The 25,280-nt window shown below is 40.0% G+C and overlaps 1 protein-coding gene and 1 non-coding gene across 14 annotated transcripts in view; both read right to left on the bottom strand.

Moving 5' to 3' along the window:
* OSBPL6 (oxysterol binding protein like 6) overlaps window positions 1-25,280 on the bottom strand; it is a 121,938-nt gene that overhangs the window by 31,542 nt on the left and 65,116 nt on the right. For 4 of the 13 annotated variants that reach the window (XR_007478379.1, XM_049712221.1, XM_049712222.1 and 1 more), the window contains 7 exons: window positions 22,818-22,950; window positions 16,302-16,405; window positions 15,646-15,738; window positions 11,139-11,213; window positions 5,569-5,734; window positions 1,704-1,837; window positions 873-896 (listed from right to left, as the gene is read on the bottom strand). Coding sequence is in view for 12 of the 13 variants with exons in the window: in XM_049712221.1 (XP_049568178.1) it covers window positions 873-896; window positions 1,704-1,837; window positions 5,569-5,734; window positions 11,139-11,213; window positions 15,646-15,738; window positions 16,302-16,405; window positions 22,818-22,950 (729 nt within the window). In the remaining variant the exon portion in view is untranslated. The remainder of the gene's footprint in view (window positions 1-872; window positions 897-1,703; window positions 1,838-5,568; window positions 5,735-11,138; window positions 11,214-15,645; window positions 15,739-16,301; window positions 16,406-22,817; window positions 22,951-25,280) is intronic. The other 9 variants (XM_004267368.4, XM_049712227.1, XM_049712226.1 and 6 more) reach the window with 6 other exon arrangements.
* LOC117200526 (small nucleolar RNA SNORA79) lies at window positions 5,154-5,297 on the bottom strand. Its single transcript, XR_004482120.1, has one exon. It is a non-coding gene; the product is annotated as a small nucleolar RNA SNORA79 (small nucleolar RNA).

Raw genomic sequence — 25,280 nt, 5'->3', positions numbered from 1 at the left:
CTGGGAATGGACTACAGCATGGTCCATTTAACTGTTTCCTGAGTAAATACTGCTCATCTCAGTAGTCAGATCATGAACTTCCTGGGAACATGGCCAGGGCTACTTTTAACTTGGTGTCCTATACCTTGCACTGTACCTAAAGTACAGTAGTTGAATGAAACACAATGAATGAATGAACAAATGAATGACTGCTTTAAAATTTCTCTTCATCACCATTTCTAATCTCACCTGACCTCCCAAACTTAGATGTGTTTACTATTCTCTGTCTTACCAACAAGCAAATAAAAGCAAGCAGGCGGGAAACAAGCATATTTTCTTATTTTTCTTAGTACAAGCTTATCTCATACCACTAAGACTTCAATCCTTAATACATCTGAAGAAAAACACTGCAACATGTAGGGGGACAACAGTGTATTTGACACATTTACAAGATGACATACAAGATGTTTACTAACCATTATTTTGATCTTTCTGATTCATGATCCTTTCAGGATCACGATTCAGCAGATCGATTAACATGGACTAGGTGTTCAACAGATACATGACATGAGATCAGTACAGGGCAACCATTCAAGTGTGCATGTGAAGGAAGCCCTCTGAAGACTGGAACACAGTTGCCGCTTTGAATGCTCAGGCTCTCGAGTTCCCTAGTTTTGCACTGGAAGCAGCATATGCACCTCAACTGACAGTGTTTGATGGTAAACAGCAGAACGTGTGGCCCAGAAAACAGCATTCAATAACGTGAAACTTAACGCTGAAAAGAAGCTGACAGGTCAGGTACATAAAACATGGTCAGACCAGTTTAAGTCTAATTTTCAGGAACTGAGGGAAACTCTTCAAGCAGGAGCTGATCCACATGGAAAACCACTTACCCAGGATTTGCTTGCTCCTTCGCTCTGATCCAAGGCACCAGGAAGTGAACAATATTTTATATAAACACTGAGTTCTCACACAAAATCAATAACAACATTGAAGTCTCAAAGGAAGTTTTAAAGGTTAATTTATAGACTAAATGAAAATATTTCAGAGGAAGTGCTCAGTGTAAGAAAGCATAAGGGCAGTTTTAAAGGATTTTTAACAGAGATTTCAACCTTGAAATACACAGGGACTTGATTAGTATTAATAAGATCAATATAATATATATTGAGTAATATTTATTATAGTGTAAAATATATACTGAAATATATATAAGAGTCTAGCCTCAGGGAGCATAACTTAGGAAGAAAATCCTAAGGGTGCAAATCAGAATAGAAAAAATAGGTAATAGTTATCAGTAATTTTCAACAGATTAAAATGTAAGTGGGAAAAAATAGTAAGTGTGGAAGATCTGGTAGATTTTGTCTATTTGACATTGGATCAAACATATTCTGGAACATAACTGTTTAAATGTGTATGTAAATCATGTATAAATGCACGATTTTTTTTTTTTTAAAACCAGGGACTGTGTTATAATGACTACAGAGAGGCATTAAAAGTATTCAATCAGCCAAAATAGCAATTATGTTTGCAAGCATGTTTGGTTGATTTTCACTCTTACCTTGATATTGTTTGGAAGAAAAGTAATAAAACGTAATATTGACACTGCAATGTCTTGGGAGAATTTCAGATGATGTGCCATCCCCATGATGGATTGCCTCCACCCCCATCTTTGGCTTATAGGGTTAGGAATGTATTATGAGAGTGAAACAAACACTCTCATTTACCTGAGACAGTGACTGTCGGAGCCGTGCCATCTGCGTGCTGTGGCCTGTATTGTGATCCTGCTCAGAAACCATCTGCTTAAGCTTCTCCTTCTCTATAGCTATGCTATTAAATGCTGACTTCAAAAGAGAATGCACTGTGTGGGGAGAAAAGTAAGAAACAAAGATCAAATGGATCCAGAAAGAATATACAAAATTATAAACTTCTCAGTACTTTAACTCATGCACAGATATTTTCTGGAAAGTTTATGTTAACAGTCTAATTGAAAGTCAGCCATAAAATGGAATCTACCAGAATATCTATACACAAAACAAATATAGGAATGGTAATTAATCAGGATGAAAGTTTTAGCATTTCAAACCAGATAAACCAACAAAGACCTGGAAGCAGCATAAAAAATTATCAATTTTTAAATTTCAATATTTAGAAACTAAACTATAATTCCTAGAAAGAAAAGGGAACAAGTTTTACTCTGCTATATTTGAAGGCAATATTTGAGCAGTTCTGTGTACAATGAAGCCTCATGCAAATCATTTAGAACTATCAAAAATTATTTCCCCAAAGTGTGCACCCAAACGAAAGCATTTTATGAGTCCTGCCAATATAAATAAGACAGCTGTTTTAGAAGTTCTAACTAGTTCTCTTTCGGGTAGGAAATGATTTGGTCTTAAGAACAGCACTTGCATTACTTTCTCAGCCAAGAACATCATGATATCAGAAGTGTTTTTAAAGAGTACAAATTTCCAGTTATAAGATGAATAAGTTCTCGGGATCTAATATACAGTATAGTGTTATAGTTAATAGTACTGTATTATTTACATGACAGTTGCTAAGAGAGTAGATCTTAAATGTTCTCACCACAAAAAAGAAATGGTGGGACTTCCCTGGTGGCGCAGTGGTGAAGACTCCACACTCCCAATGCAGGGGGCCCGAGTTCAATCCCTAGTCAGGGAACTAGATCCCACATGCATGCCGCAACTTAGGAGCCCACCTGCTGCAACTAAGGAGCCAGCAAGCCATAACTAAGGAGCCCATGTGCTGCAACTAAGCAGCCAGTGAGTCACAACTAAGGAGCCTGCGGGCTGCAACTAAGGAACCCGCCTGCTGCAACAAAGACCCAGCACAACCAAAGAAATATTTAAAAAAAAAAAGAAATGGTATGGTGTTAGCTATCACAATTATTTTCAGTATATAAGTATATCAAATCAACATGTATACCTTGAACTTATACAATATTACATGTCAATTATATCTCAATAGAGCTGGAAATAAAATAAAACAAAATAAAAGCAACAATAAAAACAACCTCCACCACCATTTCTGCATACCTAACAACATACATTGGTAAAAATTCAAGGCAGTCTTTAATTCTGAAACACAAAAAGGTTGAATTTCCAACTCCTATCTTTACAATAACAGTTTCTATAAAATGCAAAGTCTTCTAAAATAGGGATTTCCTTATAAGAGAAAGGATTTTTTTAAAGAAGTAGAAAAATTTAGCATAAAACAGTGGCCTGAATTAAAGGGGAAAAATGGTGAGATCATAAGGGATTCACAATCTATTGATTTATGTGCTACGTTCTAGTTATCAATTTTAAGGTAATAACTTGATAGCTGAAATATGTTAACCCAACTGGCAGCTCTAAAAGTGGACTCTCACTCATTTCAAAATCCATAATTCTTCCTAAAGAGTTCATTCAATAGTCATAGAAAAGCCCCCCCCCTTTTTTTCTAGCACAACTGAAAAGAAAACATGTTGTTTCAACAAAGGCTTTAAAATTCTGTTGAAACTTGGATTTCCTGAAAGCCTCTGGATTGCAACCAAATACACAAAGCTTTCCCAGGGCTACCTTCAAATTTACCCAACTTCCTTTAGAAGCTGTGCTATAGTTAATTCACACATTTGCTGTCTCGTTTTACCTGCTGCTATAACCTCACATTAGAAGTAAAAGCTACTGGTTTCCTGGCCATAAATCTATGCTGTTACATAAACAAAATAACATTGCTCTAGTCTAATGACATGATTAGCATCCAGCTAAGACATGCAATAAAAATGTGAAAGGAGTAAAACAGGAGGTGAAAGAGAGGTGGCCTTACAGAATCTCAACTGAAAAATCTATAGAAAAAAAAGGTGGGGGAGATGAGATACTTTAATTGCTTCAGGATTGTGGAATTAAAGAAATCTCTGCTAGCACATCTTTGCTGATGGTTTAAGACTATAGGGCTTCCCTGGTGGCGCAGTGGTTGGGAATCCGCCTGCTGATGCAGGGGACACGGGTTCGTGCCCTGGTCCGGGAAGATCCCGCATGCCGCGGAGTGGCTGGGCCCATGAGCCATGGCCGCTGAGCCTGCACGTCCAGAGCCTGTGCTCCGCAACAGGAGAGGCCACAACAGTGAGAGGTACCGCCAAAAAAAAAAAAAAAAAAGGAGACTATACATTTTTGCTGACTTCAGCATTCCCAGAGATGTCCTCAGTGTGTGCCCCTTCTTTCCTGAGTCACTAGGCTCTTGAGTATTACGGGGGTTACTTGAGATGTTCCATTTAACACACATTTTCAAGAATATTTTATAACCTATTACCAGCGGGCCCAGAGGAAATAAATGTGATTGATTCATAATAAGATGTTAGTGACTGAAAACAACATAATGTGTATCTTTCTCCAAGAGACTGGGAAGAAACTATCATAAGGCGCGCACACACACACACACACACACACACACACACACAGTTTCAGTGGCTGAAATTTAAATACTACAGCAATAAGGGGAGGGAGTTAATTTGGGAGCTGAGGCTCTTCTTGGTAAACACAGACAAGACTGCCCAATCCACCTACACTCCACTCTCCTGCTTCTTATTTATTATACTCTTACTCTCTGTGCCTGATGACAGCAATTGAACTTCTGCAACACGCCTATTAAAAAGTTAACATCAAAAAGGAGACCCCAAGGTGGGGTGGACTTCTGCTCCCCTCAAATCTGGACTGGCCTGTGAAGCTCTGACCAGTAGAGTGCAGTGAAGGGACAGTGCTTCAGGTCCAGAGCTGGCTGCTTCCATTCCAATCCACTCCATTCTTTTGGAGCCCTGAGCTGCCATGGAGAGGGAGAAGGAGAGGGACAGAGTTGTGTGCAGCCTCCCAGCGGTCCAACCAAAGTGCTAGTGAAGACACCTTGAACAATTCAGCCCAGCTTCCAGCTGAATACTGTTGAGGGAGCCCAACCAATGCCACGTGGCACAGAAGAACTGCTTAGCTGAGCCTTCCTGAATTCCTTACCCACGAACTGTAAAGTAAAACTTATTATGTCATTTAATAAAAAAAGAGTTTCAAACAGAATGTTTCTTTTCTTTTTTTCCCTTGCTAAGGCTAACTCACAAGTATGTATTAAGTGATGAAAAACAGATGTTGAGTAGTAGTGTCTGCTGACCTGCCTAGGATAATGCCTTTTTTCCCCCTAAGTGTTTGATTCCGCAAATTTCAGAGAATAAATAGATAATCCCATTATCCTAATATTCTCTGAGTGAAGAAAATCAAATTTTAATTTATGATGACCTACAATCCTAGTGCCAGGCCTGAAGGCAATAGGAAGAACAGTCATCAAAGGTTAACACCCTTTTAGTCTTTCTGCCTTTCTGTCTTTTCTCACCCTCAATGCTACTTTCTTTACTCAGTCAAAACTGTAACCCTATGATGTGTGTTCTCCCAGGAGGCAGGCATCATATCCCACTGCATTTTGTTTATAGAACTGCAATAAATATATAAACCATTTGACCTTTCTACCATGACCACCTAAACAAGGATAAGAGAATAAATGGCAACTTCCCATCAAGAAAGAGAGCTTCTCTCAAGGGCACATTATATTTATTGTTACCTTTCTGTGCAATTAGACAAAATTCTTCTTGAAGCTTTGTATAATCCATTGAACTTTCCAGAGGGTCTGTGAGGTGGCTAGGGGGAGTCTGAAATTCAATATCTGCACAAAGGTTGGGGTTGGAGGAATGCAAGCGAACCGGGGACATGGTAGCACTGAAAGGAACCTGAAAGGGGAGGACACAAATTATTAGAGAGCAACAGCACATTGTTCCACCCTCTCTTACATAGAAAAGATCTCTTCCAGTCTCCAGAATAATAGATTCCTCTCTGAGGACACACTCGGAGACAGTACTCATTTATTTTGCAGGTGGCTGGGTAGGAAGGAGTCTCATTTCCCATAGTTGATTTAGTACTGCCACTGACTCACTGGCTTTTCACTGTCACAGGGAGAGATGATTACACAATGACAGGAAGAACAGGCACAATCCCAGATAAGCTTCAGCTCTGAACCCACAGAAACAGCGCTGGCAGAAAGCAGTCTGAACTGTGACGTAGCTGACCTTCTCTCACAAAGTCTGGGTACTCAAGTCAGAGCACTTTTTATGCCTACTTCTTTCTGAGCCTGGAGCAGGAATTTACTGAACAGGTAAAAATTCAAGAGGTGTGTATACAGAAAGATTCACTTGCTCCATTGCCATTAGATAAAACATAAGTAAGTTTAATACTAAATATAATAATGGCTTAAAGGGACTCACAATTAAATTTGAAATTGATTTATCAAGATGTATTTGTAAATGAAATGTAAGTTACTGCAGTTTACCTTTGTATGTTACATAAACATGGCTTATGAACTGGCCAATACTGAAAAGCATTCAGTAAAAAAAGTCATATTCCTATAGATTTTCCCAAATGGCTAGAGGTACTTCCTTGCCCAGGCTGGATCTGGGCTAGGCTTCTGATGGGTGGAGGCAAAGCACCTTTCCCTCTCCTTCTAGAAGGTTCTACCTGACCATTACAAATGCTGTCAGCCAAACACTCTTGGAAAATGAGAATACCAATTCCTCTTATAAATCAGATTACCAGTAACCTCCCCTAATTCTTACCACACAGATATACATTCAATTACCTTCAAGAATCAGACTCTCAGACTCCTCCACAAGCTGAATTTTGTATAAATTAAAAGATAATTCACACCCTCTACCTAAGAGAAAATATGCTGTAGGAGGAAGGAACCAATATCTTGTCTGATGTACATGTATGTCAGAACCACTTCCTTTTTTCATTGTTTTATTTAGCTTTAAACCTCATGATAGAAAAAGAGGGGAGGGAGGGACCCTGCAAGCATGTGCCTGTGCACGGAGGATACAGGGATGGAGGAGATGGAGAGACCCCAAAAATCTAGCCTGAGCTGCAGTTGGTGGGTCTGGGTGAGGGCAGTTGAGACTGGAGAGGGTCCTTAGGATGTAGCTTTGTCTTGACAAGGAGTTATTTATCTCAAAAGATATCCAAGGCTTACTGGGAAAGAAAGTGGGCATGAAGCTTTCTCCCCAGTTCTGCTAAGCTAAGCATGTTAATATATGATCTGTGAAGAATCTGGTATCTGGAGTCATCAAAGTAACTCTTCCTCATCCCCCATGGGGACCTTGGCTACACTGGGCTGGGAGGTGTCAACAGCTTGTTTATCTCATCAGGATCTGAATTCCTGGCTATTCCAGAGAAGAGGCACAAAAGTGGCAGATAAGCCATTTGAGAAAATGGAGTCCTTGGGTTCAGTAGTTTGCTGGAATCCTATCCAGGCAACTTTGTGACAGTAATGACTGAGGTTTTTTAGGATATCCATAAGGGAATGGGTTTATGTGAAAGAATATTTAAAGACAGATAAAGAAAATTTCTGTCCTTGCCTGTGGTGATGCTAAATCTAGAAAGGGCAGTCAGCTCAAGGCCCTCTAGGAAGGACAGAGAGAATCCATGGAAAGGTTGGTGATGAGAAGGTCATGGGCAGAGACTGTGACTTGAGGAAATGGACAGACCAAGGAGTTTGCAGATTTAAGGATATGGTTTCAGGATGCAATGAACTAGAAGAGCATTTGAGAAAAAGGAATGTGCATGTTCGGTGGTGTGGAATGAAATGTGTTGAGGATCAACAAAAGGGTTTTAGCTGCACTCAGGTGCCCTCAACGCTCCGAGGAGGGGCATGGCGTAGGAGAGGGGTCTCCTCCCTTGAGTGGATAGGGAGGCTGGGGGAGCAGTAGTGATGGGAGGCCAGGGTGTAGTGGAGGCCCAGAGAGTCCAGTAAGGACCCAGACTTGTTCCTGAGATAATGGGCTCTTTATTAAAAGTTGGAATCAGACACTGAGAAGAAAAACATGTTACAAATTTATATTTTGAACATAATGGAAGTTTAAATTGGCAATTAAAATGGGAAAAATGATTTTGTGTATAACCCACAGGGAAAGGGACTTGGAATGCTCTATTCAAACTGCAGTCAAACAGTTCCCTGGGACATTGAAAACTAGTATTTATATACTTCTGACTGAAAATGTTTACATTGATTTTTTTTTTTTGGTTAAAATAAGTATGTGGAATGGATCATTTTAATTGAAAAATTCATGAAATGAAATTGAAAATACAAATTGAGATGTATTAATCTAACTCTAACTGAATATCTCTTCAGCCTGGGGGCTTATTTACTCAGTTTTTTATTCATCAATGTGAGTATTATGGGATTTGAAAATTTAAACGGTAACTAGGTTCTCTGTCAGTGATGACTGGAGTGGGGCTGTCTACAGCTCTCAATGTTTGTATGTGAGAAACCTCAAAGCTGGAAATGCAACTTCACATCCTCCTTAGGAAAGAAATCCAAGGCTTCCTTGAAATCCTGTGACAGGGAGGAAGCCTGATCCTGGAATATTCTGGTACCAGTAACTGCAGTTTGGAAGGGGGCTGTTAGGAGACGCTTTTATCACCTGTCTATAAAGAAGCCAAAAGAGAAACAGATTGACAGTGGACTGGCACTGAAATTTAGCAGTGGTAAACATGAACAAAAAAGAGAACACACAACAGCAAGTCTAAGGAAGATATTGAGCATACACAACTCACAGAGCCAATATGAAAAGTCACCTGCTACTGGTACGCTGCATCACACGTACAGGGATGCTAGTGTGGGGTACTGATTGCACTGGGACTCTTGGGGTCTTTCCACGGGGAGGGGCCAGCGTTTCTCCTTTCCAACCCCCTATTCTGTTGGGCCTGCCTGATGGTGCAAGTGGACCATTATGGATGCTAGTGCTAAGAATCAACAAGAATAAATCTCTGAAACATCCTGGGTGTACTTGTCTTTGGGAGCAATCTCAGCTGCCCTACACACCTAAGTGGGCAAGGAGAACAAGTAGCTGGAGTCATTTGGAAGAATTCCAGACAAAAGGCAACTAGCAGGATAGGACAGACTCCAAATGTGTGGGCTAACTTCACTGTTGGGAAGAGGAAAGGCAGGGAGTTAAGGGGAACCACTGCACTAAAAGAAACAGGAGGGCTGAGTCACCAGCAACAGGTCACTGCGATGTGGGCAAGGGGGCTGAGGGAGCCAGCGGAAGGTCCTGCTAGATGTTGTCCTGCTCTGGTATGGAGTTAAAAGCTATAGATCCTAGAGGGTTTAGAGTAACCACTCCCTCTAGTTATTCCTGAATACATGACTAAATGCTGCCAGCTTCATTCATTAGATGCTCTAAGTTATTCTTAACCTCTGTGGTCACAGCTACCCTGGAGGAGGTGAGCATTAATACCTCCATCTTTCAAAAGCTTTTTCTCTTGTACTCCCAACTAAAAAAAAAAAAAAAATCAACCTATTCAAATAGGTTCTAATCTCAGTTTTATTATATTCACTATATGTATCTGCAATCAAAAAATGAACACAGTAGAAACACAATCACTTCCCTGCATGCCATCTTAGAAGTACATTATTTAAGGAAACATTTGTATTTTCATAAAATGACTGACCCTCCCTTTCCATACTGAGATATAGTTCTCTCTCTAATAATCATTTGGATTTCTGAATTTTGTAAATGAAAGGTTACATTTAAGAATTTAAAAACTGACTTTACATGGATTTATTGTCAGAATCTGTTACCATGTCAGTATGAGACACTTTTTTCATCTGTATTTGAATACATGCATAAGATAGACATTAACCACGAAATCAATTTCAAAAATTTGTTTGTTCAAGTGTTCACAAAACTGTGAGTTTAAGAGTCAGTCCCTGGGGCTTCCCTGGTGGCGCAGTGGTTAAGAGTCCGCCTGCCAATTCAGGGGACGCGGGTTCATGCCCCAGTCCAGGAAGATCCCACATGCCACGGAGCAGCTGGGCCCGTGAGCCATGGCCGCTGAGCCTGCGTGTCCGGAGCCTGTGCTCCGCAATGGGAGGGGCCACAACAGTGAGAGGTCTGCGTACCGCAAAAAAAAAAAGTCAGTCCGTAATAAATTCCATGTCACTTGTTCATTTCATAATCAAAATTATTTTTGTCTCTCAAACAAACCAGCTGAGTACCCAGAGTCAGTCATGAGTTATAAAGTAGAAAACCAACAATCCATACACCAGTATCCATTCTCCTACAATACAACCAAAATCTTTTCATATTTTTCAGCAATTCTAGTCTTAAAATACATTCCACCAGCAGCAAGAGCAACATTATGATAATTCAGGAAATCTTACGTAATAGCCAAAAAATTAATGTTTGCCATGAACTCAGTATTCTGTATATAAAAAGTTGATAGGATGTCATGATTAAACAAATATTATGATTTATTTTTATCCAGCATAAGGTTCTTGGTTTACATATTCTATTTTATATTCCACGTGGCAGTTCACTATTCTAAGCACCTTCTATTCAATTTTAAGTTATTTGACTTATATATCTCAATACTCCCTCTATCCTCCTAACATCCACCCTATCTTCTCTTTAAAAAAAAAAAGCCAAACCAACATGTAGATGTGAATTAAACACCATTTAACTCTGTGGTTCTCTCCTTTCCACACTATATTTTCTGATTTCCAGCTCAATATTCTTTCCAGAAAACAACTTTCCTTTGCTAAGTATAGGTTTGGGTAGCTGCTGAGAGATGATATCAAAATTCACCTTTTCTTACCCTCTCATTTCTTTATTCTCACATCCTTTTCAAATAGTCACATGGCTACCAAAAAAGCACAATTTACGTCTGTAGTAACATGGCTTTTCTTAGAAAAACAGAAATCAGTTAGCAACGGTTCCAATACCAGTATGGCAAAAAAACCAAATAAAAAACCAAAAAGAAAAACCCCCAAACCCACACCGTTTCAGGAAATCGCCCACACACTCCGTTTTGCATCCTTGAATTTAAACTGTTTCTCAAACTGAGAGTAGAAGTAGAGATCTGGATCCCATGATAGTTTTCCATTGCAAACCCAAACACCTGTGTGCGAGGCCGGCAGTGCAAAGACAGCCAGAGAACATGCGAGAACCCCGCCAACACAGGAGAGGGCTGTGCTTGATGCCATCGCACACGAGTGGCACCATTAGAACGCAGGGCAGGGTGACACTAGTACACAGTTTCTCATTCTCATTAAACATCCACTTGAGATTGAAATCCACTCACTGTTGTAGCCACTGCTGCTGCTAGCCTCTGCCGGCGCCGAGTTGTGCTGAACTGGCCCTTCGAAGATGGCCCTTCCTGACAGTGAATGAGAGAAGAGGAGGGAGGAGAAAACATGGGATGGGGGAGGGAGAAGACAGGATATGGGAGGATGAAAGATAATCAGACAAGGGAGAGGGAGAATTTTTAACTGAAAGTTGACTTTTGCTAAATCTTAGCATTGAAAATAGCTTGGAGGGGCATTCATACTGTGAGAAAAGTTTATTGTTCTCATGGTAGAACACCCAAACACTTAAATCTATTTGCTGAATATAACCCCTACCCCAAAAGGAGATGGAAAGTTATGAAGAGATGAAGAGCTTACGATTTCAAGGTAAAATAAATGTACGTCTTGTTTTATTCATGCAATGTCATGTTCTACGAAGCCAAAAGGCATTCAGTAGATTGAAGCAAAAAAAAAAAAATGAGTTCAGGGAAAAGTGACTAAATAAATAATGTGCAAAGGCTAAAGTAAACAGGTTGTAATGAGAGCCTCCTGTTGGTCAGGAAGAATTTTTGGTTTCTTGCTGAGAGGAAAAAGTAAGGGGAAGGATACCAGGAATCCTCAACTCCCTATGTTTTCTCCTACTATAAAGGTCTCTGGGATTCAATATTAAGAATTATATTGATTTTCGGGTTGAAAAATTTTCCAAGGAGGAAGCCAGTCCCCATAATATAGGAAAGTAATCTCAATGTCCTCAGTGTGCTGGGATAACACCTATAAAAATCGGCTATGAAAATCTGAAAGTATAGGCTTCATTTAGTGATGTACAACTATGCATAAACCAGTAGAAGAATCTTAGAGCTTGCTTTCTTTCCTTCTTTCTTTCTTTCTTTTCTTTCTTCTCTTTTTGGTGGACACGATAAAGGGTAATAACACTGCCTTCTAATCAACTCAGCTTTGCTGCATTTGACAGACCCTGACTCTTCAAGGTTGTGAGCAATAAATTCAGTTCTAATTAGCTGAAATGTTCTCAGAGTCACCTAACAGTCAGACTGAGAAAAAAACCAGCATGGCTGTGTTAGTCTTTTGGGAATAACAGAAAAATATTTTAAATTCTTACATCTCCAATTCTCTTTAATTTTCCAAATTATATTCACATTTCTCTCAATCGTCATAAATTTTCTGTGTACGTATATGTATACGTTTATTAAACACAAACACACACACATAATCTGCTCTAGACAAAACATTTCCTATACAAAATTCCTTTATGCCTACTGTAATTAAAAAAAAAAAGGAGAAAGAATATATTTTTACTCTTCAGTGTAATTTGAGCATCTGTGAGATCTAGGATAGCTGCACATGAATGACATCAGATCATTTATCTGCTACCCCATACCTCCTACTATTCCTTATTCTCTGCAATATCTACGGATCTAGTATTTAATGCATGCTATTAGCAACACAGGAAATGTAACAGCAATCTCTTCTACAGCAACCCTTATAAAATCATTCTCTTCTTGCCCTCCTCCACCTCATTTAAAACAGAACCAAACTGTTTTACTGCATGATGATGATACTGAGATTTTTATGAGAATGAGAAATTTGAGCTTTGGGACACAGGAAGTATTTTTTCTAACAGGTAATTCCACAGAGACGTCTAGGACAACTATTGCCTCCAATGAATTACACAATGGATTCTTGAGCTAGCTTCCCAGTGGCTTCAAGGAGAAATATGGTCCAAATTTTAACATTCACATTCACATCGACAGTACAATCTAACTTACCTAAGAATAAGCAATCAAACATCCAGTATAACATGTTCTTCATTTTTACTTTCCTAAGGTCAATTTTTTAAATGACCTATTTTATAATTATTTCAAAAATTACAACTACTACAGAACGCTGCATACAAACTTCAGTAAAACAAGATCCATGACAACAATAGCAGGAACAATAACCACCACCACCACCAGGCAGTCTAGGTTCCTGCATAAATGTCTGGTGGACTAGAAGTTGATGATAGAGGGGATGAAAAATGAGCCACTCACTACAAAAAATCTCTCAAGTTGGCCACAACAATGAAGAAAGTGGTTCAAGTAGTGAGATGATTAAGGGCTCAAAACAAGTACCTGGTATCATGAGCTGGGATTCTGATGGTCAAGAAACATTTAAAACAGGAGGGAAAAACCTGTGTATTAGGGTGGGAGAAAGTGGTGGGTATGTTTAATCCACTACAGTAAAAATAAATGCTATGACTTTCTGTAGGTAAAATACTGATGAGTAATGACAGTCATATTAGTCATAGTCATCCCTGGCTGATTTTGAGATTCCCCAGTCAGGTGTGCTTGGTGAAGAAACTTCCAAGTAACTTCTCAGTGATAGAGAATGAGCATTCTGAGGGATCCTGGAAGGCCCGTTGGTTTGGGTGAGCAGAAAATGTCTAGGGATGGTACCAAATTCTGCAGCATTCACCCTATGATCCTTTGTTTTACCAGATCAAGTGGAAGTGAGGTTTCTCTTGGAATGATTAATAGCTTACCGCCACCTCTCAGTCTGTTTATTTCCACTGGAGTTGGAACTAAATCTACTTTCGAAAGTTTAACGTTTTCTTTGAGTATGGGATGAGATGGTTTCAATTTCCCCCCAAAATAATTAAACTAGAATCACAAGGGCCATTTTGTTACTCTTCGGCAAAACAGAAACAAGGCAAAAGAGCATAAATGAAAATTTAAGAACAAACCACCCCAAAATGTGACAGGAATATGAAATGGAGAATATTGTCCGGCTTTTTGAACAACTTCTTTTGATGACTCAGAAAAAAATCTCCATAAACTCTCCACACATTGAAAAGCACAGCCTGTGAATAGCAGGGCTATTCAGAATTACACTCTGTTTCCTCCAGAAAACACTGAGTGATATGGGGACCATGGTGGGCCTCGTAACCACAGTAGGACAGCCAGTGGCATTGCACTCATACACGCTGAGAACCAACCTATTGCAGACCACAGCTGTGAATGGGAATTTGTTCAGTGGGATACCTCATAAAAACAAGATTGAAATGCTATCTATCCACAAATGTATATGTTCTTATGATGCTGGCCTTCTTCAATTATTTTATTTATAATTAAGGTTCTTTTTTCCTGGCTATGATAACCATAGATACCATGTTTAAAAAACAACAACAACAACAAAAAACGACCACCACAAAACTAGACAATCATATGCTCAAAAGCAATTTTAGGCAATTTTCTTGTGAAGTCATTTGGCACATTTGTCTCTATAGTATTAATTTTCTGAAAAGAAGGGAAAACGCACAGAAACATACTGAACAAAAGACCACAAAAAATTGTGTTCATAGAATGTGGACATTCTAACAAAAAAAAACACCGATCATTAGTGCTTGTGAAAATTTATTTTCAAATATATCAGATTAGCAAGCAAAGCAACAAAGAGTTTGTTATTCATCATTCAGAATTAAAACACAAAGAATGTTATCAATAAAACTAGAATTAAGGAAGAATTATTGTACTTATTTAAAAGACTGAAGAATTCTAAAAAGCAGTCCCTTTTACCTCTGTGTTAGAATATAGATTGATTTATAGTGCAATAAAAAGAAAAACAAAATCATAAGTCTAATTTTGATTGTGCAGGGCAAGAGTCCTTTATAATATATAGCTAGAATTGGAGTAGCAGAAATTCAAGCTTAAAGCTCTGAAAGTAACATGAATTTTGACGTAACAGATTTTAGGCATTTGCCATATTTTGTATCATTGCAATGCAATGACATAAAAGGATCTTACTTTAAAAATTTTAAACTATTCATTTCAACTAAATAACTTATTTATAATGAATTTCAAGTAAATTTATCACAAGCCATGAAGACTTTAGTTCAAATTTTAAAAGTGAATGTTGATGGCCAATAATATTTTTGTAGAATCATAGCATTTTAGAGTTGAAAAGGAATTCAGAGATCATCAAGTAAACTCGATCACTTTACCCAGGAGTTAATGGAAGCCCCGAAACTTTAACAGAAATGCATGAGATTATACTGCCAGGAAATCACAGTGATTAGATTAGAACCTAGGTTTGTTACTTTCTAACCTATTGCAGTCCTCATCTCATTTATTGATAGATACAAGTTTGGACAGCGTTAACACATAAAAGCCTCTTTTAAGATCTAGTATATATAAGTGAATTTTCATTACAACCCATTTGATTTTCAGTCTAGATTTTTAAGGTGACTTTTTGTTAAAATATGTTTTAATGGTTCCAAGGCCATAATTGAGGATGAAAATGCCACTTTACAGCCATATTACATAATTTTAGCCTTAAATTCTTTTTACTTATGCCAGAATAAGAATAGATTTCTCACTACTTTAGATAATATAACTCAGTCTGAAAAGCACTAGCTTTAAAGCAGTTAAAAGCTGCTTTAAACTTTTCAACTTCTATGAATTGATATATACAGACTAATATTTTAAAATATATATATAAGTATAAATGAAGGAAAAGTAAAGTCTGTACCTGCAGTTGTATTTTTGTATCTTTGCTGACACTTTTTGTTCTCCATCGTCTTGTGACCCGCTTGTCTTTCTTTGAAATATCTACACAGTTAGCCTACATTACACAAATAGTTAAAAGCAACAAAGCATTATTAAGTTAACACAGATGATACAGGTATAGACAAAGAGAGCACAGCAAGTTAGTACAGAATCATTGTTAGACACCTAAAGCAAACCAGCCAGGAGATAAAGGTATATCTGATGCACAGTGGGCATTAAAAGCAGAGATAAAAACTTAACCATAAAACATATTTTTCTGCTACACCAAATGAAAACAGGATTAGCGTTTTTGCTACACGAAAAGACAGTAATAATTCTGAGAGTATCTAAGTTATGTCTTCATAACTATCATTTCTAATGCAACACAAAAATGAAAGAATGATTCAGATATTTACTTCTTCCAGTTAGTTTGTATTTAAATGTAAAACATTTCAAAACATATATCTTAGCACAATGACACCAAGATTCAAAAGTATTAAGAATAACTCCAGAATATAAACCAATCCTTATTGTAGTTATTTCCCTTTAAATGTTACCTTGTATATTCATAGAACAATCCAGTAAAAATTCTGAGTGAATATCTTAAGGTCCTTTGACCAACAGCAGTAAAATGTTTACCTGCATGTCAGTAAAGTTAGGCGCTGACTGAGTTCTCTGAAGTATTTCCAAGTTCTGCAGGAGTTTGCTAAGTTCCACAAGGTTTGACTGGCAGTGTGCAAGGTCTAATACAAATCAGAAATTAAAATATGTTACAACTGGGCAGGGAGTGGTGGTGATGATAATAAAAGGCACTCTATCCAAATTATGGCAAATATGATGAGGCAGATCTGTTTATAGAATGATGATACTGGCAAATGAAAGAAAACAGAACTGGTCTCTGGTTTAGAACCATACAACCGCTGATTATTTATTGGATGACCTCAAAACCCACTCTTACAAATGAACAGTTATTAGTGTAGAAAGCCATTAAAATCCCAGTGAAATTGGGTGTGCTCATTTTCCTGCTGAGGTGGGCTTTGTCACATCAGAAGCACACTCAAGGGAACTTCAGCAGTTGTACAGTTCTGTTGTTAGGAATGTGTCTACCTGCTCTGAAGGTCTTCATATAGGACTCAGAATCTCTGCACACTCTACAGAGAGCAGGGCAGCAGCAATACATCGGGGGCCAGGTCCCACCCAGGTCCCATCTCTCAGCAGCATCTGCCCTAGGGTGGAGCCCTAGGTGAGCTGTTCAAGTGCTGCTGTGGTTCTTCCAGGGAACTCTTGGCCATCAGTGGCCTTTAAATTCCTCAAGAAAGGAAATCACCCAACGCAGGTGACAGAAGAGAGTACTGAGGGGGCTAGGACCCTTCCACCACCCCCTCCCCATTTCAGGGGAGGCAGCACCATTGTACTCCTCCCACGCGCCCCACGAAGAAAATAAAGTGAGTGACTTGGAAGGGTAGGAAATACCGAAGATAAATGGGAAGGAGTGAGGGAGAAAATTAGTACAAAGAAAGAAGGCAAGGGTTAGAGGGAAGAGGAGAAAGGAGTTGGCTAGAAGAGATCTATTTTTTTTTTTTTTTTTGGTACACGGGCCTCTAACTGTTGTGGCCTCTCCCACTGCGGAGCACAGGCTCCGGACGCGCAGGCTCAGCGGCCATAGCTCTCGGGCCCAGCCGCTCTGCGGCATGTGGGATCTTCCCGGACCAGGGCACGAACCCGTGTCCCCTGCATCGGCAAGCGGACTCTCAACCACTGTGCCACCAGGGAAGCCCAAGAGACCTATATTTTAACTTGCCTTTTAAAGAACAAAACGACATCACAAGCACCATGCTGGTACGGACATTATCTAACACTACCTGTCCATTAAAGCTTCTATCCAGTAAATATTACATTAATTCTCCTAAATAACTGTGATTATTCTACACAAATGGTGTATGTAAGTAGCGTAGAGACATAGAAATGGGGCTTAAAATCCTTTCTAACAGAATGGAAAGAGAACTTGGTGAATGAATTCGATTCAAGGCAAAAGGATCCAAACCTAAGGGTCGGGAGACATTGATTTACTTTACACTTCTCAGCTGCAGTTTTCTTACCTGTCAAGCGGTGACGGTACTATTTACTCTCTTACCTTCCTAATGAAAGTAGCAACTGAGATGGGAGGTGAGAAAATTCTATGAAAACCAGAAATGGTCTTTATGGAGTATTAACTGCACTATGTTTAATCATTCTTCTAGGGCCTTAACTTGGAACAAGCACACCATTGCTTGACACTTCTATCATGGAAGAAATGAAACCCCTGGCAGAATTTTGCTCCTTGCTTAAGTGTCTGGTTGTATGTAAGGATTATAAGGACTTGCCCAAGACAATAAAAATACCTTTAAAAAGAAATCTCTAGAATTACATTAAATTAGATCTAATTTTAGAATCTGGGAAAAAGGAAATATTATGCCAAGAAAGGACTGTTGAGACAGTTTATAACAGTAAAAAATTTAAAACTTAAATATCTAGCAGTTTACTTACTTTCTCATCTTCCCTACCTTGTTCTAAAAAGAACTCTACTCAATATTCTGTAATAACCTACATGGGAAAAGAATCTGAAAAAAGAATAGATATATGTATATGTATAACTGAATCATTTTGCTGTACGCCTGAAACTAACACAGCATTGTAAATCAACTATATTCCAAAATAAAATTTAAAATTAAATTAAAAAAAAGAAACATCCAATTGCAGAATAGTTAAATAAATTAAGGTATATCCAAAGTTATCCATTTACTATTTCATTTAGGAATCACTGACTTGGAAGACACTATGCACCCAGCACAGTTCTAAGCACAGGGAATATAGCAATAAAATAAGATTCATGGAATTTACATTCCGGTTTAAAGAAAATGTACACAATAAATAATCTGTACGTTGAACTATTATATACCATTTTAGTGATGGCATATACTGGTACATAAGGATGGCATATAAAATACTAATTTATGGGGCTTCCCTGGTGGCGCAGTGGTTGAGAGTCTGCCTGCCGATGCAGGGGACCCGGGTTCGTGCCCCGGTTCGGGAGGATCCCACATGCCGCGGAGTGGCTGGGCCCATGAGCCACGGTCCCTGAGCCTGCGCGTCCGGAGCCTGTGCTCCGCAGCGGGAGAGGCCACAGCGGTGAGAGGCCCGCGTACCGCAAAAAAAAAAAAACAAAACAGAAAAACTAATTTAATATTTTGTTTCTATGGGAAAAAATGCTCTCCAAGCACCAAGAAATTCCCTTACATACTTGAGATCTGGACTGACGGAAGTCCAGACCTATGAATAGCTAACCTCTTTAAGTACTGGAACTATAAATGTGCTATGTTATGGGTTCAAGAAGATGTTACTTGATGAACTTCTGAAATGCAACCAACCTCAATATTGCGATGCTATGAAATGATCAAAATAGACCACCCCCCCCCAAAAAAAGTGCTGTGGTAGTTCAGGAAAGGGACAGTTACTGTGGTTTGAGGTCGTCAGAGCAGACTTATAAGAGACAGTAAAACCTTTTGTGGGTCTGGAGGATTGATAAAAAGGCTTCAGCAAAACAGGAAGGTGGAGGAGGGCAGAGAGGGCACTGCAGGTTGGGAAGACAGCCTGTGCAAAGGCATGGAGGCAGGAACACGCAAGCACGTTCAGGAAATAGCAAATACGTTTAATTAGGCCTATGGAAGGCAAGGTTGAAAGGGTAGGCAGGGCCAGAAAGCTGAAAGCTGGATGTTAAACCCTGGGCTAAGTAGTTTGGACTAAAGCCCAAGAGCTCACGGAGAACCACCTGAAGAGATTTTTGCAAAAAGTTATTTTATAAAATAGTGGTCTTGAGGGACTATTATATGTAGTGAACAAAGAATGGCTTTGGGATTAGTCAAATGTGGGTTGGCTGGAGTCCCAGCCTCTCTATCGGGGCAGCTGTGTAATCTTGGGCAGGCTCCTTAACCTCCGTGCATTTCACTTTCCTCATCTGTGAAGTGGGGACAGTAGCAATACCTACGTCTCACAGCCGAGGGCAATGGGATAACGGCTGCTAAGTGCTGGCACTGGATGCAAACATGCACAGTAATTTCCCAGGAGCCTCTGAGAGCGACGGAGCCACAGAGCAAGAGACTGAGGGTGCTGGTACCAGTCAGAGACTGGGCAAAGGGTGAGCCTGAGTTAGGACAGCAGAAATGGAATTCCAGAGGAAGGGTAGATGAGGGGGAGGGGAGATGGGGGAAGTTTGCAAAGAAATAACAGAACTCAGTTTCAGCTGGATGAACAGGGTGGGTTAGTCAGAGATGACAGAGGTTTCAGTAGTGGTTATGAGAGCAGCACTGACAAAAACAGGGGAGCCCAGGAACTGGGACCATTTCCACAGAGGAGACAGAGAATTTGGTTTTAGACAGGCTGAGGAGAAGGCGTGACCGAGTGTACAGGCAGAGAGAGTCCACAGCAAGGGAGGGGGTGGGAATGTAGCACGGGCTGGATACAGAGGTTTGAAATTTAAAGAGAGTTTTCAGCCCTTTTGAGAGAAATATGGTGCAGTGATTAAGAGCACATGCTCTGGAGTCAGACTGCCTGAGTTTGAATCCCAGCTCCACCATTACTAGCTGTGTGAACTGGGTCCAAGTGAGTTAACTTCTCTGTACCTAAGTTTTCTCATCTAGTGGAGTAAAGTGGAGTTGAGAGGATTAAATGAGTTGACGCACTTAAAACACCTAGAACAGTGCCTGTGGCACCCCATACCTATCAGCTGCCACCACTACCACCACTACCATCATCAAAACAGAGACTGCAAGGCTTCCCTGGTGGCGCAGTGGTTGGGAGCCCACCTGCCAATGCAGGGGACGTGGGTTCGTGCCGCAGTCCGGGAAGATCCCACATGCTGCGGAGTGGCTGGGCCCGTGAGCCATGGCCGCTGAGCCTGCGCGTCCAGAGCCCGTGCTCTGCAACAGGAGAGGCCACAACAGTGAGAGGCCCACGTACAGCAAAAAAACCCCAAAACAACAACAACAAAAAAAGCCCAGAGACTGCAGTTGAAACTAGAAGCATGCCTGTCATCTCCAAAGCACAGAGCACAGTCATTAGGATCAAGTTGGCTTGGGTTAGCCCTTCAGCTCTGTCAAGTACTTGCTGTGTAACTTGGACAAGTTACTTCACCTCTCTGAGCTGTAGTTTCTCTACCTATAAAAATATGGTTCAAAATTCCTGCTTGGTACTATTGTGAAAATCTATAAAACACCACATATATAAAGTGCTTAGTTCAGTGCCTGGCCCATATGAGCACTCAACAAGCTATAGTTACTATTATTGAAGCTAAAAGCAGAATACTGTATCTTGATCATCCCTGCAACCAAGGTTGGCCAGAGGAGAATCCCAATGAAACAGAGAAGAAGCAGTTGGAAAAAAAGGAAAACTTCATGGGGCCTAAAAGAGGAGGCTCATTAAAGAAGGTCTTGCAGGGCGGGTCAGAGGATGAGGCTTGAGAACAAAGCAGAAAGCAGATGGTGTCCTGCTGCCAAGAATGCTTCTTCTATAGAGCAAAAAGGGCAAAGTCAAATGATGGGAGAGAAGCTGAAGTCTATGGGTAGGAATGACTGAAGTGGGAAAGGCTGAGGTTGTTCTCAAGACAGGAGATCATTACTACACTGAATCCTGAAGGAGAACAGAATGGCAGGATGAGGACACAGGTAGAGAGATCAGGATGGGGGGGAAGCAGGGTCACCCCCGAGACTGGAGAGAGGGCACAGGGATGGGCCACAGAGTATCTGAAGCATACAGGGAGACAAAGACATCCCCCCACCAGCCAGGGGCTTCTTGGCATCAAGGTCAATGTCAATTTATTTTGGTCACATGAATGGACTTTGTCCCAGTGGACAGTCTCAATCTTTTCAGCAATGTCGGTGGCCAGGTTAAACTCCACAAACGTGTGCAAAGTGGCAGAAATTAGAGGAGAGGCTGACTGTCTAGAACCGCCGCAGAGGCAAGCCTGCAGTGTCTAGGACAGTGAGGTCAGCTTCTTCCCCAACCTGAAGTTCATAAAGGCAAAGTAATGTCTGTGTGTTTTGTGAATATACTCAAGTAAAACCCTTTTAATGGAATGTTAGCTGGACACACTTTATGAATATAACATCCCCCTTAAAGTCATATTTTCACATAAAGATTAGGTTTGGAATGTGGAGAGGGCTAATAAAAATGCTGCAGACTTTGAGTTCACACATGTGTAAAGCAAAAAAGAAAAAAAAAAAGAATTGGTTGGGGCATGAACACAGGTTGACAAATTTCAATTTTTCTAAGTGAGGACATAAAATAACATAACATCTCCTTTCACCATAACTTCATAAAAGAAAATTAATATCAAAAAACTTAGGCCCAACATCATCTCAAGATAATTAAATCAATTTAGATATATTAAATACTTGTTATGTTGTTTTTGTGTTGTTTTGTTTTGTTCATTTTTGAAGGTCAAATCAAAGCTGTCTCACAGACTGGAAATGGTCTGTGGATCCAGTTTGGAGCAACGTGCTAAGGCTCAGTTCAAGGAAGGAGAAAGTTTCTGCAGATTAAGAGGCTGAGAGATGGTACAGTGAAGAATCATGTATTAGCTCGGAGTATTTAATAACTGATCCATAGTGGCACACCACTACCAGGTAACTGCGGATCTAAGATCAGTATAATTTTGCTGTTTATTGTTGGTTGTTGGGAAACATACACTGTTCCGTGGGCCAGATGGAGCAGCAGAGAAGGCAGCTGTGTAAGTGACCTAGTAGACTGTCAGCAGCGAGGCTGGAGGGTGCTCCCAAGGCAGCACTCAGCTGGGTGATCGCCCCCAGGGTCCGGGGTGTGGGAGGCTAATGAAGCCAGAGGGAACTGCTAATGCAATGAAGTGAGAGGGTTGAAGTGGGTGGGAGTAGGGGTAAGGGAAAAACCAGATTCAGGAGTTGTGAGGGCGCAGGAGAACGGACAGGTAAGAAGCCCGAGACATGGCAAAGAGGAGATCTGGGATATAAAAATAAGAGAAAAAAAAAAAAAAGCTGGAGGCAATCAAGGGGGCTTGGGGGGTGAAAGGTACAGCACCCACAATTTGCCCCTTTTGCGTCTGTTTCTTTGGCTCATCCTGAGAGCCCACAATGGGCAAGAACTAACCTTCTGCACACCTGTCCATTTCTTCCGAGTCTTGTAGCCAGGCTGCCACTTTGCTCTGCCCGGTCGTGCAGGTTGCAGGGAGGCTGCTACCGCATGGTAAAGGGGACTGCCACGGAAAGCTGTTTGGCTGCGCCTACGATGAATTAAAAAACGCGTATGGTTAGGCAGAAATAGTACATTTAGGTTACTAAAAAGAACACAAGTATACTCAAAGCGACATTAAAAAAGAGAGGAACAAAAGGCACGCTCAAAATATGGAAGAAGCCTCTTGGCTAAATGTGGTATGAGCTCAGTACAGCCAAAATTTCTAAGCAATAACGACACGACACTCGTTAAGCTGCCATCTCCACCAAAAAACAAAGGGGACAACATTCAAGTATGTTATATCTCATACTCGCAAGGACACGCCAACTCAAATTTTCAATAGTTTCGTATTACTCAGTAAGTTACAGCTGATACAGTGTCCTTGTTGCAGTACTCAACTCATGAGCGAAGGCCTTTCCTTTCCGAAAGCTCTCTGTACCCTTATGATCAACTCATGGTCTCATCAGCTACCTGTGCTTCTTAAATACATTACCCACCAGCAAGCAACCCTGTCATGCTGTGAATGCGTATTGAAAACTGTAACATATAAAATGGCAGTCTTGCCAAGTTATTAGTATCTATAGCTGATAGACTCTCCATTAAAGGGATTTTATGTGAAATAAAAGTTGTATGAAGTATGTAGATACTAAAGTGAGTACAGTAAACGCTGTGAAAAAAGCAGAAACTTATTTCCCCCAAAGCTGAAACAACTTTAAAACTCCATATTTGACTTTAATATTCAGTTACAACTGACTGTGTCTCTTCTAAATCATTATGAAGAGAAGGACGCACATACTTAGCAAACCCAGACTTATTTATTACCCTCACAGGGCCACAAACCAATTAACATTCGAGAGTCTCATAATTTGATGCTTAGAATTCAAGCAAAGTGATAAAAAGCTCTTTTCACTCTTTACTGCATTTTGATAAATGTAACAGAAATCTTTCACTGAGTTAGATCTCAGAGGTATGTTATTTGTAGCTAGAGCAACAGATCTATGAAAACCAGAGTCGAAGAGCTTTCTTATTCCAAGGCAAACAGGGGAGAGGATCTGGTTTCAGTTCTCCATTCTCGGATGTCACCCAAGTTATTTAACAAATAACACAAGGGATGAAAATAATATGTCTTTTATCAACACTCTGTGCCAAAGACACAGGCAGAAGCTGGAAGCACCAAAGGATCAAACATTGATATTTTTTAAATATCCATCTGGGATACATTTCTTGTTTAATTTGGACTAACTCTGGGATTCATTCTATTCTGTGATGAGAACACAGGAGGCCCAGAGAAACGTGGGGACTATCTTGCACATCTTGTGTTGGGTCATTCACTAAGTGCCCTGCTTCCTAATAACCCCGACCTACTGGTTCATTTCCTTTGATTTCAGAAGCAGTTAGTACTAGGGTTAACCCAATACCCTGTTCCTAGGAGAGAGATATTCCATAATGAAATAAGGTTTGAGAGCCTTGTGAAATACAATTTACGGGATTTAACAAAAATTAGGTAAGTAATTTCCATCAAAATAGCAAAAACTAAATACAGCTGTGTTTCATTTAATCTGATTTGATGAGTCTTGCAGTTGCTCCATGAGGTTTTTCAATGCTTTGCAGAGGAAACTTGTATATGTTATTCCATATAGCCCTATGTAGGAAAACAGAGAAAAGCAGAATCTTCGCTGAAACACATTTGAGCTCCACTCCTTGTGGCAGCTAGTTATTCACAGATGTCTCTATTCTCAATCTCAGGTGCCAAGTGAGAAACCGGAAGACCCCTGGGCGGTGCAATGTGGCTATGGTTCAGAAAACTTAATTATTGAGGCAAAGGCAGAAATAGCTGTCTCCCTGTCTATTGTCTTCACCTTGGTTTTTAACAGGCAACACCTCTAGCTTTTCAGCAACACAGAAAAAGAACTCTTAATACAGCCGAAAGAATAGCTTCAGCCTCCCTTAATCTGGTACCTGGTATAATGAAAAAGGCACTGATTTTGGAAACAAAGATGAAGATTCTGACCTTGGCTTAGCTGTTTAATGTCTATTTAACTTCTGGAAAAATTCTTTACTGTCTCTGAGCTTTGGGTATATTTAAGACTAGAGATGAATGAATGTCCAATGCTTAAACACAGTGCCTAGTCATTCAAATATATTATATTCAAATATATTATATTACTGTCACAATCTCTAGCCCACTTGCATTAACCTCACGGGGAAATTCACTGGTCTTTCTCACGGTCATGTATATATTACAGCTCAAGGCAAAAAAACAAGCTTCACTTTAAAAGCTTTGTGGTCTTCCTATTACCACCCAGGAAGACATCAATTTCTAGGTGCTGATTAACCAAATGTTCACTCTACTTCTTAATATTCCCACAAAGCCACATA

The sequence above is a fragment of the Orcinus orca genome, chromosome 7 (assembly GCF_937001465.1).
Source record: "Orcinus orca chromosome 7, mOrcOrc1.1, whole genome shotgun sequence".
NCBI lineage: Eukaryota > Metazoa > Chordata > Mammalia > Artiodactyla > Delphinidae > Orcinus > Orcinus orca.
Note: the sequence above shows the minus strand (reverse complement) of the source record. Positions and strands in the feature narration are given on the sequence as shown.